Raw genomic sequence first — 14,696 nt, 5'->3', positions numbered from 1 at the left:
TAATAAGCTCAGCTACCAAAGTCTGGCTACCACCTACGGCCTACAACTGCATAACATCTGAACATTTGACCCCTCTTAAAGCCCCTTAATTTTTTTCCAGTGTTTTGGTGGAATTATTTTGTGCTGTTGATAAATCTAGATCTAAAAAAAAAACTGGAAGGAAAAACGGAAAACTTACCTGGTGGGAAATCGTGGTTCATAATCTTCCAGCCCTTGCTGCAAGAGAGAAAATTAAAATTGGGAAATTTGTACTAAGATATTTTCATTTTCAGACATTTTCATGCTAATAAAGTCCGCTAGACTGCACTCAAAACCCAGAGAATATCAGTGGTTAGAAAATAGAAAATACATTCCTCATTCCTAGGTATTGTAGCTCCTGTCATTTTTAAAGTATATTTGATCTGTAAGGGGAAAAAAAAATACACTGAAGGTCAGCCTAGCAGAGCACCTACCGACTGCAGTGTACCACCAGCCAGTGACTCCACACTGCTGTCTGGAAGAGATCCAGTCAGTGTGGAGTCAGAGACAGAGGTCTCTGAGCAGCTGTCAGTTCTGAGGAGAGTGAAAGTGTCTGTGCCCCTTCCAGCTGAGACCAGATGCCTCACTAGAAGACTCGCTGTCAATTTGAGGGAAGGAGATGACAAAGACAAAGTAAAACGAGAAGTGGAGGTGTGCACAGTCCTTTCCGATTCAGCCCTAATAGAGGAACTCCCCTCAAGCGTCTTAGATCTCCAAATAATAAAAGTGCATATTTAAGGGACTTATAAAAAGATACACTATTAAAATATGTTCAGTCTGAATTTAACAGAGAAAAGAATAAGAAAACACTCAAGATAAACCTTAGATAAGCATTTTACTTAAAGATGAGATTTCAACCATAAAGTCTTATGTCATTTTTTCATTTTAACAAAAAAATAACAGCAATAGGATTACCTGGATCAGATATCATCCACCAACATTTAATCTCAGGAATATGTATACTGTATGCTTGTGAGATTTCCATCTAAACTATTAAACCATCTGCTTCATTTCTTATTTTCCTACAGTATATTGACTAGAAACATGACCTGAGATGCAAATTTTCAAGTCTGTGTAAAAGATTTTGAGCCCCAAACAGTGGAGAATGCTGTCATTTTAAATCAAGGTTTTTAGTCCTGGACTCAGACTGCAGTCAGCCTAGAAGACTATGAAGAGTCCAGGGAGAAAATTTGTTCCATCAGTGATTCTTTCAACTACAGATTACCTGGAGACTCAATTTATCCCTCCATATCCTCTTGATCTGTAACAAGGCCTGACGTGTTGTAATAAAGCTGCCAGATTCACTTTGTTACCAGCATTGGGTGAAATAATGGGAAAGCGAATCACCAATGGGAGGTGCACATTTCCTTCTCAAACCTTATTCCAATACGACTGCGAAAAACGACTGGCTTACAAACGTCCTCAGAATAAAATCTAGCTGCCTAGGAGATGTTAGCTCCTACTGTAGATCTGGATTATCCAGCACCAAACAGCAATTCTCCAGCCTTCACACCTGAAAGATGTCTCAAATCAAGCTTGACTGATACATGACAGCATGTTGCACAGCAGCACAGAAATGTGGGAATGACATCAAGCAGCCTTTCTGCTGAGATATTAACCTTGTCTTGTACCTTCATCTTTATTTCATGTCTTCTGTAAATCAATTAATTCCAGTTGATTCTGTTCTATACTATTGATTACTGCAGACGAAGAATGAAATCCCTTCCATATCAACAATATTTACAATGTGCTCAAGAAGCATCAGGAACAGGTAATAGCAGTCAAACAGTATATGAAACACTAAAAATTGCAATTCTATATCAATGCTTAAGGGTTTCTACATGGTAGAATAAACACACATACCATTTTCCCCAACATACAAGAAGACTGTGCCATCATTAGGGAGTTGGGTGCTATGTGGAAGTTGCTATGTGGATAAGTTATCTTTAGTACCTACCTGAGGAAAGACTGGCACTGCCACACTGTAAGGGCGAGGCCGACCGTGTGCTGCGCTCTGTGCCAAGAGTCTAGAGGTCACGCCATAGTCTGGAGGAGGCAGGGAGAGATCATCGCGTTCCAGCAGATTCCCTGTGCTGCTGCTCTTCCCATGATGCAAGCTGGAGAGGACCAGACGTTACTTGTAACTGCATTGCAATGTCTTCAGGACACTTTGAGAAACATGGGAGCTTACAGACAAAACCCCCGGCATTTCAAACGGACAAAGAAATGCAAGACAATCCAGAAAATAAACTGTCAGAGGGCTCATACTCGCACAATGTTTCAATAACCATTTTCTAAAACATAAGAAAGATTACATCATCCTGCATGAAGCTGCTCAGCCTGCTTTCAGAGGGCACGTTTTATGAAGAGGAAGCTCTGATTCTGACAGTCTGACCAATTGTTACCGATAACAACCATGTTTTAAAGATAATGCACATATGCAAATCGTCATATCTTTTATTGTGAAAATGAGTAACGGCAAGCAGAAGGTCACAGGTCAAAAGTCCCATCGAGATGTCCGTACAGTAGCTTCCATCCAATCATCTTCGTACTTGTCAAACTAAAATGTCATTCTTTTAGAAAAGTGGGTTTCAACATTGTTAAGGACTGTTTCCCCATCAATCAGCAACAAGGTACACATGCTGCAGCTGACATGAAGTGCACATAGACTCACTTCACACGGAGCTTGTCCGCTTCACTGTCTGGGAGGACTCTGGTGTAAGAGAAAGGGAACCAGCCACGTCTGGAACACAGAAATGATTATTTCAGTAAACAAGGCCGAATGATTATAGAGAAAGGCTGAAGGATGAAGCAGTAAAGACTGATCAACCACGTTTAACTTGAGAATCCTTGAAAGTTCTTGAAATTGCACCGCGATCACTATTATAGTATGTGAACGTCTGAGCCATTCTACCCATTTTATGTAAATCATTCTTTCCCCCCAAAGGAATTAACCGTAACGCTTTCTGGAATCAAAAGCATGATCCACAATCTGTAAAAACGGACTGTTGGCAACAGAGGTGGTCCGTTCTAAATTCTAACCAGAAGGGTAGAAGTGTGCCGCTAGACGAGATGCGCGTCCTGTGGAAGGCACTGCGTTTGGGCACAGGGTACAGGACACCTGCAGGAGTAGACACTCACAGTTTGGTTTTCTCATTCTCGCCATAGTGCCAGCCATCCCTGGCCTCGGGCACCAGCAGGGTGATCACATCGCCCTCAGAGAAGCTGAGCAAGGTGCTGTTGTCCCCTGCAGCGTGGGAGAAGATGGCTTGGACCCGGGTTCGACCGTTCCTTTCCAGGCCAGCTGCCATGGAGCTGGACCGTGGGAGCGTCCTGTTTTCGGCTGGGGGGGGGAGCAGATGGATGAGTTTTAACCGTTGTATTCCAAGTTTTCTAAAGCACACAACCTAGAGAAAGTAATGTATTTAACTAGAGCAAATGCTTCACTGTGCAGGTTTTCTGGTACACATCATGCCTCTGGTTGGACTTAGCTTTTGGTCCGGAAACAGAAAGGACACAATTTTAAAATCGGGATAATTCTATCTCCAAGGAAAAACCTCCTTGCTTATCACATGAATTAAAAGTCTTCTGTCACTAGACAAGTAATTCGCTGCTTTAAAGAGAACAGCTGGATAAATCAGTGGCAAGTCGCCCACACAAAGCGAGCCTTTGCTTACCCAGCGGGGCCTTGCTCTTGGAGGGGGCTGCCTTGCGCACTGGCAAGGTGTTGGAGTAGACCTCACTTAGCTGCCTCTGTTGCCCAGGAGATTGGGGTTTGGCCTGTGCTGCTTTGCCCTCAACCCAGTGTGAGTAGTCCTCCCCATGGCCTACACCAGCTGTGCCATTCATCATGGGCATCCCATCTGGCCCCATCAGCCTCTGCAAACATACAGGTTCATTTGTATGAGCTGAGCTGCTACAATTTACACTTAGTGTCAACTTACATTGTGTGCACATTGATTGGCAGATTACCATATTACTCCAATTTCCAAAGTGCAAGTTGCCACTTTTTTTTTTTTTACTTTGGGAAGACAAGAATACAGAATTAGTGGATTAACCATTACTTTTGCCGTAGGGCTTCAGTGTGCATTTATGTTAGCAATTTGCCAACTTGTCAACTTACGCACAAACATCTATTTTGCAGTGCTAAACTTGGGATGAATTTAACAAAAGATAGCCAGCTCACAAACAGCTAGGTCTACCGGCAAGGACATCACAAGGCATTATAAAATTATAAGGAGGTAAAAGACCTAACAGCATATTTATGCAGACAAAAAACAATTGACTCAGACTGGGAACATTTTTCATTGAGGAAAAAAAATAGATCACAGAAGACACAGTAATGCCTCTGCTCCAGCTTTGTGATTAATATGTAGATCTTAAATTCATTTGTATTCATAGGCCAGTAAGGAGGGGCAAGTCTACAAGTCGTCAAATTCCTTCCTCTAATCCAAAAACATGCCTCCCTACAGATTTAATTCTGAGACTTAATTAGGCCTGATACCAACGCTGCAGTACAGGAAATGCATATTGTTTAATTCCCCCTTTATCACTGCTGTGTGTGGGTCGACTTTCTGTGCTGATGCATTGAACTACTGATAGGGAGGTTTTGTGTAGCTTTGATCCAAAGTGAACACTTAAAATGCTGACACCTGTAATGCATGGATGGGGGAAATGGAGGAGAAAGTTACTAAATCCTGTTAAAAAAAAAAATCTAAGCACCACAACCACGCCATAATAGGGAAAGGACTTTATACAGCAGAACACAAAATCAGCAGAACACATTTCTGCAACGCTTCGGCAGAAGTAGGCAGTTTTGCTTGGGTCCTGCTGACCTCGCCTCTAAATATTTCACAAGCCAGGTCTCAAAGCTAGCCAGGGTTGGCGTGATTTCAAAGCAAATGTAGAAAGGATGCCGCAGAGGAAGATCTGAGGACTGCAACATATTCCTGAGGGTGAAAGATAGTCAAACACCAGTCAATGCCAGAACTTCCAGTTTAACTGAGGAGAAAATTTCAAAGGATTTCTTTCTCTTTCTTTTCTATTGAATATGCTTTACTGTATCTGTCACAATGTCCAAAAGCAAGGACCTAGGACTAGTCTATAACTTTCAACTTTCTTTATAATTATATTACGAAGATGCTTTTTAGCTGGGCAAGAATTAAGGAATTAGAAAAGGGGTAACAGTTTGATCTATTAAAAAGGGAACAAGAATGTACAAATGAAATTGCTCATTTGTTCTGTTGCATTGGATAGGCAGTTGTTTTCTCAGGTCAATAAAACAACTTTTTCAGAAAGCGTTATGAGTGGTAGTCCAATTTCAGTACTTATACAAGCTTGGATCAGATATCAAATCGGCTATCTAAGATTCTTTATTAAGTACCTCCACAGGCAGCTTTCAGCTATGCCCTGAACAGCAGGACAGAAGCACTAAGTCTGGAAAAGGCCCAGCTGGAATATCCTGCATATTGTCCGGATTACAGCAATGTCCTCCAATTGGCTCTCAAATTAGTGACATCCTACAGTGTCTCTAACGGAACTTTGCAGAGGAAGGAGGATAGAGGGGGTATGTGTGTGTTTGGAGGGGATTTGAAGAATTATAGTCAAGTCATACAATCCAAAGGATGCTTCACCAGGGCAGCAAGAAAGTTTTTTAGCATTATGTCCAGCAACTGTCAGCTGTTCCATTTTCTTGAGATTCAGTACCTTAAGTCAGTCTAAGGTATATGTGGGGTAAAAGTGATTTTCTCAATAGTTTAAAGCAGGAAAGGATGAACAGTGCCACCGTTTGTGTCTGCTGAGACATGCAAGAGAGCTGTGGAAAATTACTAGACTATAAAAGACACAGAGAGCCTCTAGGCAAGGTGAGCTGAATGCTAAAAACGAGGGCTGGAACTTGATCTAAACCGGATGGAATTTCTGATTTTTCCGTTTCAAAATGACATCTCACTGTGGCGGGTCAGGAATTAAATGGGAACAAATATAGAAAGGGACTCACCCCCTGGTGACCCATTCCACTCCCCACGAAGGGGGCCAGCTCTGCAGGGACAGGGAGGGGCTTGGCTCCGGGGATAGGATCCGAGATCACCAGGCTCGTTTTGGAGGAGTGTAGGGGGCTGGAGATCAGGGTCCCGCCACTGGCCGATGTCATCTGCTGTGCCAGGATCATGGCACGCTCAGGCAGCTTGTTGGGGTCCGAGCAGGCCTGGTGCCAGCTTGGAATCTTCTGGGTGAGCAAGTCTTTGCCCTGTGGAGAAAACGAGACAAGGGGCACTGAGCCGGTGACACTCATTCCTTTGTACGGCAGCAGATCTGTTGCTGTTACTGTCTCTTCATCTCTTGCTCCACGATCCTTAAGGAACCTGGTAGGTTAAGTTTTGTTGAAAATAAAGATAAAACATCTCTCCAGAATCGCCAATGTCACTGTGCCATTTTTATCTTAGGATAGTATTACCTGCAAAAAATCAAAGATTGTAAAAAAAAAAAAAAAAAAAAGTAGGCCCACTTTTGGAATAACAGCTAGTTCAATTTTATTTAAAAATTTTTACATGCAAATAAGAATGATTTGTTTTAAATAGCAGTTCTGTAAAAAGTAACAGTGTGGAAAATGGGTGTGTCACTTATTCTGAACCAGATTAAAAAGAGACATCCCTGTGGAGGTGTTTAAGTTACCTTTCAGAGACCATTAGAATTTAGAGCTACAATAGGGCATCACTGATGAAACGTGCAACACCAAGTGGGCTAACAGGCAATTTTACAAATCCTGTGCAGTAGAGATGTGTCAGTGGGTGGGAGACTCTGCTGAAGGATCAGTCTACTGATCCTTTCTGTTTGAAGAGATAATATGCTGCACTTCCCAAAATCAAAACCCTCTCAGCCATCACCCTCAGCAGCTGACAGCTTCACCTCTGTCAAGAACAGCAATAAATAGCTCATTACACTGCCGAGTTCCTACATAACTGCACAGCCCTTTTGAGAGATTGAGAGAGCAAGCAAAAGAATTGCCTGTAGGTGTTATTGCCTTTTCAGCTTTCTCCTTTGATTGCAGACTTATATTAGCCCCTGTTCACTTTCTGATGTTTTATTCCAAATGCATTCCTCCTTCCCAGGTTTGGGTCTGATTAACTTTGAGAGCAGTAGGAGTCGCTTGACTCCACTGTGCGGCCAGATGCCTCCCTGCACCCAGCTACGATACAGAGAGTGGTGGCAGCGAGATCAGCTTGGCCAGGGTCGTCTTCTCTTGGTGGGTGATCAGCAGGAGACGACACGGAGGCAGAGTCTGAGCAGCGAGCCAAGGCAATTACCCCCCCCCTACCGGAGAGGGCCTCAGTGCCAATGCACGCCGTGTACCTGCAGGAAACCTGGGTCACAACCAGGCTGGTGACCTCTGGCCAACAAGACCTGCCAAAAACCTTCCAAAACCACCCATCCCCCGGACCTCGACAGCGCATCGGATTAAAAAGAAAAAGAGCCCCAAACCAGTGTCAGAAAAGCTCAGAGGAGTTGCACCTATAATCTGTAACACCTCGGGCAAAATCCAGTACATGTAAGGTCTTTTTTTTTCAGTCAATGTCTACCAGGTTTTGCGATTTCAACCCCCAGGGGAGCAGAACAGGGGCAGTGAGAAAACTGGAGCAAGCACATGTCCTATTTAGTCAGCAAGCTGGGCGAGTGCACACTCCACAGATCCTCACACACACGCACACGTGCATGGGAGAACGTGAGCAAGTGCGCCGTAGGCAGCCTCTGCAGGTCTGGTGGGTAGGAGTACTCAGTGACACGCTGATTTTCAATCCCCCCCCCCCCACCTACCTCCCCGCGCACACCTTCTCTTTGTGCCCACTGAAGGAGCTCGGCGTCTCATTGTTCGTTAACTGGGGCTCATCACTGCACCATGGGTGAGCGAACGAAGGGGAGCGAGGGGGATTCTCTCTGTGAAGCAGAACCCCCCCACCACCACCACCACCCCCTCCCACTCCTCGCCGTGACTCATGAGCCCCCCCCCCCACCAGCAGCTCTTTTACAGGCTCTCTTGGGCTTCAAGGCAAGAACATTTTGCCGTTCTGTGTAAAGGCCCTTCCCACGCACTGTGGACTCATTAGCAGCTGGGGCTCCAGCTGGTGCTCAGGCCACTTTACCAAGGCCGCCACTGTTGCCTCCCTCCACAAATTACAAGGCAGGGAAACAGGAGATCCTGTTTCCAAAGAATGACTTGAGCTGGCTTTTCTACATTTTATCTGGGTAATACTGGCTGTGTAAGTCCCCACCAGATGTGGTTGCTTTCAAACCCGGTCTGTCTTTCATAGGCATAATCTAGCATCTAATCAATTCTGCTGAAGCGAATTCACGACGAAAATGAACTGCATCTGCAGTGGGGTTATAGCTCCAGTGAACATCTCTGGAAAGATGAAGACCATTAAGCCAGAATCCTGGAGCTCTTACCTTGCCATGGTAGGCAATGTTGTTCTTGGCCACGGCACACTGGCGCTCCACTAGGAAGCAGTATCTCCTCCTCTCCTCTGACAGTGCCGTTTTGTACCCCTCTGCAACGTAGTGGTCAAGGTCACTCTGCTTATTGCTGATGGTCTCCACATACTGAAAAAGACAAAATCAATTCTGTATACAGGCAAAGAAACCAGACCAAGAGGCATCCATCAAAGAACTGCCGATTCCTGGTCATGAACTGTAAAGCTTTTGCTGCTTAAAATAATATTATTTATATGTGGAGCTGATAAATGGAACTTAGCACGAAGCATTTATTGATTATAACTTTATAAACATCACAGTGTGTGTGATAAAACTTGGTACAGAATTAAAGATGTTTTTATTTTGAAGTCTACGTTAAATACTGTACTTTTAAAGACCTTTGTGCAGAATTTGCACAAAGGTAAACATCCTACTGTAAGTATTGATCACATTTTTTAAATCTAAAATGTCACATATTTAAAAAAAAAATCAAGATCAATTGCGTATAGATTACTTGACAATCATTTACAAAGATGCAATTACAGCGCTTTTACAATCATGGGCACAGCAGGTTTGAGCAGAATTCCACTTCCCTTGGCTTATAATAAATATTGGTGTTATTTCATCATTGTTTCTCCTGTCAAGCATGTTACATTTTACAGAGAAATAAGTGCTGCTTGTTCAGCCCCTTTATACTGCAGGCAACAACAGTGTACCATTTCCAAGAGAACTGATTTGAAATTTGCTGAAGGCAAGTCTAATGAAAACATTGTCTATTCCTATTTTTGCTATGCTGCTAAAATTCACAGGAGTCCCGTCTAGAGAGTTTGGTACTGACGGATGGAAATGTCAGCGCTATTAGGACTCCTAATAGAGGTATAACCAGGTGTTTGCAGCGATTTTCTTCTCCTTAGAATGCAAGCAAGAGTCTAATAGTGCATTAGCCATATTTACTTTAATCACTGGCACTATCAAAACTCTCCTGTGAGATTCGCACTTCAGGAGTGACTTAAATGCTGTGTAAGAGTTTCAGAGGCACCACAGTGATGAGGTTCATGTTAGGTTAGGTAAACCTCCAAGTAACACAAACATTACACTAAATATCTACATTTAAATTTGTTCATGGGTTGTTTTGGATTTGAGGCAAACACCATGCTTGAGATGAAAACATCTAAAAACTTTTTATCTTAAAAAGTTTTTATTTCAAACTTTCATTGAATCAAGAGGTCACTGTTCCATAGTGGTCTAAAACTCGCTTCTTAGAGAGCATTGTGCCACCTGGTTTTTGGTCCACATAGTTGGTTTAAATATTTAATTAGCCATATAATTGGTACACCTCATAGTCTAGTTAAGATAGTTATATGTATAACATTTAAGTTAGTTTCAGTAATCAGCTGTGAAAAACCTTAAGAAATATCTTGTATATCTAAAAACAATTTGTTTGACTTAATTGTTTGACTTCAACTTTGTGTTCCAACCTGAGAAGACACCAGGGCAGGATCTCCAGGAACCCAACCCAAGACTAGTGGTGTAATTTTCACTTAAGAGTTGGGCCCAAAGAAGTCATTTCCACACATTTATTCAATTCACTCTTAAATGACAGTCAATTAAAGACCAGATTTTCTTAAAAAATCACAAGGGTTTTCAGAAAGTTCTGAACAAAACTAATCGCCTTAAAAAGGGCGGCACCCTCTGTTAGAATAGCAACTAGAATTTGTTACATCACTACTAAATGGCAGGAGGGTTAAGAAGGAAAAGGTTCAGGTGACAAAGGAATCACACCCTGACCAGTCTATAGGCAAGTGGTCATTAAATAAATTACTCTCAATGCCACTCTGAACAAAGACTTTTGCAGCACCCAGGCCCTTCAAGTTTAATTCATTTAAGAGGGACATGATAGCACATTTCATATCAAGAAGCTCCTGTTCCTTAGTCATTCTTTATTGCGTTACAGATCAACACAATTGGAACTCACTGAAGTCTCTAAATCAATCTCTTCTTTTGGACAAAGAGGAGTATGAATGTCTGCAGGTATTAAAGATTTTTCAGAGGTGGGAAATGAGAAGGGTTGAACAGATTGTCAGCACACCGTTTTAATGATTGTCTATTAAGATTTGTTCTTCCCATTTCACACTTCTTTTTGCTCTCAGTATTCTTATTTGCAAAAACAAAGAATTTTATTAAAGAAGACGAAGGACAAAATTAAAAGGAGCAATATCAGCTGGATTGAAGATGGTATGGTGACAGGCAGTTTTACACATCAGTGCAGTACTAGTACTTTTGATTCATGACTTTTTCAAAATAATTTGATTAACAGCACTGTAAAGCAATGAAATTCAACCATGGCAGGAAGTCCTTCACGCACCTATCCTCAATTTTCCTGTCAAGAGCTTAATTTGAAGACTGAAAAACCTATGCACGGCTACACCACCAGAGGGAGTCAGTTATACATATTGTGTGCAATACAATTAATGACCGAGTTTGCCGTCTTTTCTGAGAACATCCAAGCTCTGCTTGTGTGGTTAGAATTTAGCAGAGGAGACTTTACAGTGAACAGAAGAAAATGTAAGTTATATTTTGGTCTTCCCCAGTGCAGGTTTTCTAGTTTATTTCCAAGCCAAATAATTATTGTTAAAGGAGAGAGAGAAAAAGATTGCTACAGCTGATAAGGACATGATTCACTAGCAGTCTCCATTCCAGTGTAATTACTGCACAGCACTCACAAAGCTTTTCTAGTAACACACAAAGCAAATCATGGCGTACAAATCCTAAGTAATATCACAATAATACTGTACCTCAACAAATGTCATGTGAGACATTGTACTATATTCTGGGAAATATCCAAAATCACTATCCCCTCCCTTTCTTTATGCTGTTCAAAAAGCAATTCACTTTGTTACAGTCACATAAGCAGAATGGGATATTTTCCAGGTGGACTGATATATAGATCAGAGGTATAAAGATTGGGAAGAAATGAATTTGCCATGAGCCACTATATATAGATAAGGGCCTGAATCTGGTAGTAATAAAGAGGAAGATCAAGTGATCAGGTATATTCACAAGGGGCTTTGTAGGGCCTGCAGCCTCTATAATGCAGGTGAGTGAGCAGTGCAAGATCTGTTTTCAGTTTTTCACAGTAGCAGCAAGCAGAATGCACAGGGCTTAGGAGAAACTCATCAATCACAGTAGATTGACAGGTCAGTGGGAGATTTGAGCCCAGCACCACTCAGACTGAACACATTACAGAGGGAGCTGCTTTAGATTAGAAAATTCTCATGTCTGCCAGGGTCATATTTCTTATTCCATTGCACTACTGTGCGTTAACAGCACACGTAGTCTTAAAATGCAGTTAAAATGCTTGGATTATAAGGCGGCCAAATGTTAATTGCTGGTATACCCAATCCAAGGTACCAAACAAACTTAACAGAGAGACTTTTAGTTTGCCACACCAAGCCCACATACTGTATAATACATTTTGTCTTAGAGCACTAGTGGAAAACCTGCAATACATATTGCATCAAAGTTACCAGTTTTATAAAAAAATTCCAATTTATCATCCTTAAAAATGCTAATGTACTCATTTCATCAAGTCCCCTTCCTTTATACAAGGCGAACTGTATGCTCTAAAAACCTGGTACCACAGCACTGCCAACACTGAAAGAGAAAAGCAATGGGGAAGCTCACGGAAACGATCCTTGAAATTTCTTTTTAATATCGCCGATAAATCTAACTGCAATGCACCAGATCAAATCACAGGTTCAAGAAAGCAGAGAGGTTGAGTCATGGGATAGACTGAAAATAAATGAATAAATGCATTTTAATGACAGAGAGAAACAAGTTTTCTGGTTGTACTCTTCAATTTTATGCATTAAAATGGATATGACATACTTGTATCTTTTGTTTTTTCCTCTCATTCACCATTTGTTTCCCTTACATTTTAAGTCTTTATGGGGTCTGCAGATTTATTTCACTCACTTATGTCTGTTAACATTTTGAATATCAGCCCATTTCCTCTAATCAAAATGATCATCCTGAACACCAACTAGAACTGGTAAGACTACTCAAATATTAATGAAATTCTACACAATCCGCAAGGAGAGCAGCTATAAATATGCAACAAACTAGCTGTACAAATAATTAAAATTAGATTCTGCTCTCCAAATTTGAGAGCAGAATGTTTCTTTTTTTTCGCTCTCCATGGCGACAGAACAACTGCTTCGAAAAACATTTCACCATTTCTCCATCAAAGCCAGTTCAGTCGAGCTCTCAGTGGGAAGGGAGTCCAAAGAAATCCCCTACCAACTTGGATCATAAATTACAGCACAGTAAAACACTTGCTACTGGCAAACAATGACTGCATGTAAAAATAGATGTAAAGGAGTTTCCACTTGAATATGAATTTTGAAAAAAATATATCAATTCTATTATTTTGGTTAAGATACATCTAATGTTTTCTGTTGCCAAGGTTAAGTTGACAAATTCACATATGATTTGTCAGCAGTAAATTCCTATAAATGTATTTTTACATTATGAGTTATGGCACTGGTATTCGAGATCCTGTGTGGAGTGAAATCAGACCTATTTTTTAATAAGCTTTAATTTACTCCAAGATCACATTCGTCACATGTGAAGAACAAAACTGTCATCATTTACTGGAGATTTTAATTGAATCATACTCTGCCTGATCTAATTAAAGCTACATTTCTTTTCCATATGGAGCATTATTCAACAATAATTTAAAAATTGCAATTAAAATGGAATTAATAAAATTCCACGCTGAGGAGCAAAAATAAACCATCTGGCTAGACATCTCACGTGTGAAGGCGTTTTAGTTAAAGAGTCACGATTCAAGACGTAGGACACTTAGAATATGTGTCATAGGTCTGGCACTCAGCTAATGACCCTCCAAATCTATTGACCATCCTTAGCCCAGAAGAAATTCCAAAAACTGCACAGTTCAGGCAAAGTGTCCCTTCTTGTGCCTCACTAACAGGAGAGATAAGACATCCATCCATTGCTTCAAAGAATGAATAATTGAAGGCATTTTCTGAACTGCACAGAAAAATCAAAACTCTCCGACCCGAGAGCATTTTTCCCCCAAACCTAGCTTCTCAAGGGGTTAACAATAATTAATACCGTTTATTATAACTCACGCCACTGTGTGCAGTGAATTCTGTAGAGTTTTTATTCCATTCATGACTACTTGTCTTAAGCCAAGCACTCTGAAGATGTATGATAACACCCAGAAAACAAAATAAAATGATCTTTGTAAGCAGTTTGTTTCAAATTAGGAGAAAGCAAATAATATGAAACTAATATTATAGTACTCATGGTTGCAGACATTGTCAAACAAAGAAATGAATGCATAAATACATCCATACTCTGCTGACGGGAACAGCCAGATCAAAGGATGAAAGGCTTGAGAGATGTTCCAGGTATACTGCATTCCAGGCACATCTCTGGGCTGTGACTTATCCTACGCCAGGCTCTCACATGCGCGTCACTGGGGTGCGTGGGACAGTGCCTGTGGAGAGCTGTGGTCAAGTGGCTTTCTAGCTCATCTGCTGCAGACGAGCAAGTGACGGAAAGGAGCTCTTAACCACCCCATTTCCTGCACTCTCAGACGCGGGCAAGCCCCGAGCTCGATATAGTGGGGATGCTGATGCTGCCGTGAAGAAGAAATACATGGGCCACAAAAAAGCAGAGCAGGAGCACCTCTCTGTGAGTCCTCAGGTCTCGGCAAATGAGCTCTGTAAAAAAAACTACGATGAAAACTACAGAGCTCTTAATTAAAATTATGAAAACTCAAAAGAAAGAAAAAAAGCCAAAAGGAATTAAGGGGAAAGGAGACTTGCTGGTGATCTTGCAATTGAAATACTGGGTTATTACCACATTAGTACTCATGAACTAAAATGTTTTTTTTAACCCAACTTCGGAAATCAGAACATGCATGTATAATGTATATCAGTTTCTCAATTTATTAAGTGAGGGGTTTAAAGGAGTGTCATAGACCATCCAGAGATGTATTCTTGGAAGATCGGTTTTAATACACATGCAAGCACTGATGTGGTTGTACAGTGCAGTGTTACAAAACCCACATGGACCTCACGGGTTTGAATGAATGCCTTTTACTTTGTTTTAGCTGGAGATAACATAAGGACCAAGCTGATAACTTCTTATGGATACACTTACGTATCACTAGCTTCCAGCAC

General features: G+C 41.4%; 1 protein-coding gene across 4 annotated transcripts in view; it reads right to left on the bottom strand.

Annotated features, from left to right (window-relative positions):
* The window catches only part of baiap2b (BAR/IMD domain containing adaptor protein 2b), a 70,315-nt gene that overhangs the window by 12,352 nt on the left and 43,267 nt on the right, over positions 1 to 14,696 (bottom strand). For all 4 annotated transcript variants that reach the window (XM_069194568.1, XM_069194567.1, XM_015356162.2 and 1 more), the window contains 7 exons: positions 8,461 to 8,613; positions 6,017 to 6,265; positions 3,696 to 3,897; positions 3,160 to 3,361; positions 2,693 to 2,761; positions 1,976 to 2,135; positions 179 to 216 (listed from right to left, as the gene is read on the bottom strand). In XM_069194568.1, coding sequence (XP_069050669.1) covers positions 179 to 216; positions 1,976 to 2,135; positions 2,693 to 2,761; positions 3,160 to 3,361; positions 3,696 to 3,897; positions 6,017 to 6,265; positions 8,461 to 8,613 — 1,073 coding nt within the window. The remainder of the gene's footprint in view (positions 1 to 178; positions 217 to 1,975; positions 2,136 to 2,692; positions 2,762 to 3,159; positions 3,362 to 3,695; positions 3,898 to 6,016; positions 6,266 to 8,460; positions 8,614 to 14,696) is intronic.

The sequence above is a fragment of the Lepisosteus oculatus genome, chromosome 9 (assembly GCF_040954835.1).
Source record: "Lepisosteus oculatus isolate fLepOcu1 chromosome 9, fLepOcu1.hap2, whole genome shotgun sequence".
In the NCBI taxonomy this organism is placed as follows: Eukaryota; Metazoa; Chordata; class Actinopteri; order Semionotiformes; family Lepisosteidae; genus Lepisosteus; species Lepisosteus oculatus.
Note: the sequence above shows the minus strand (reverse complement) of the source record. Positions and strands in the feature narration are given on the sequence as shown.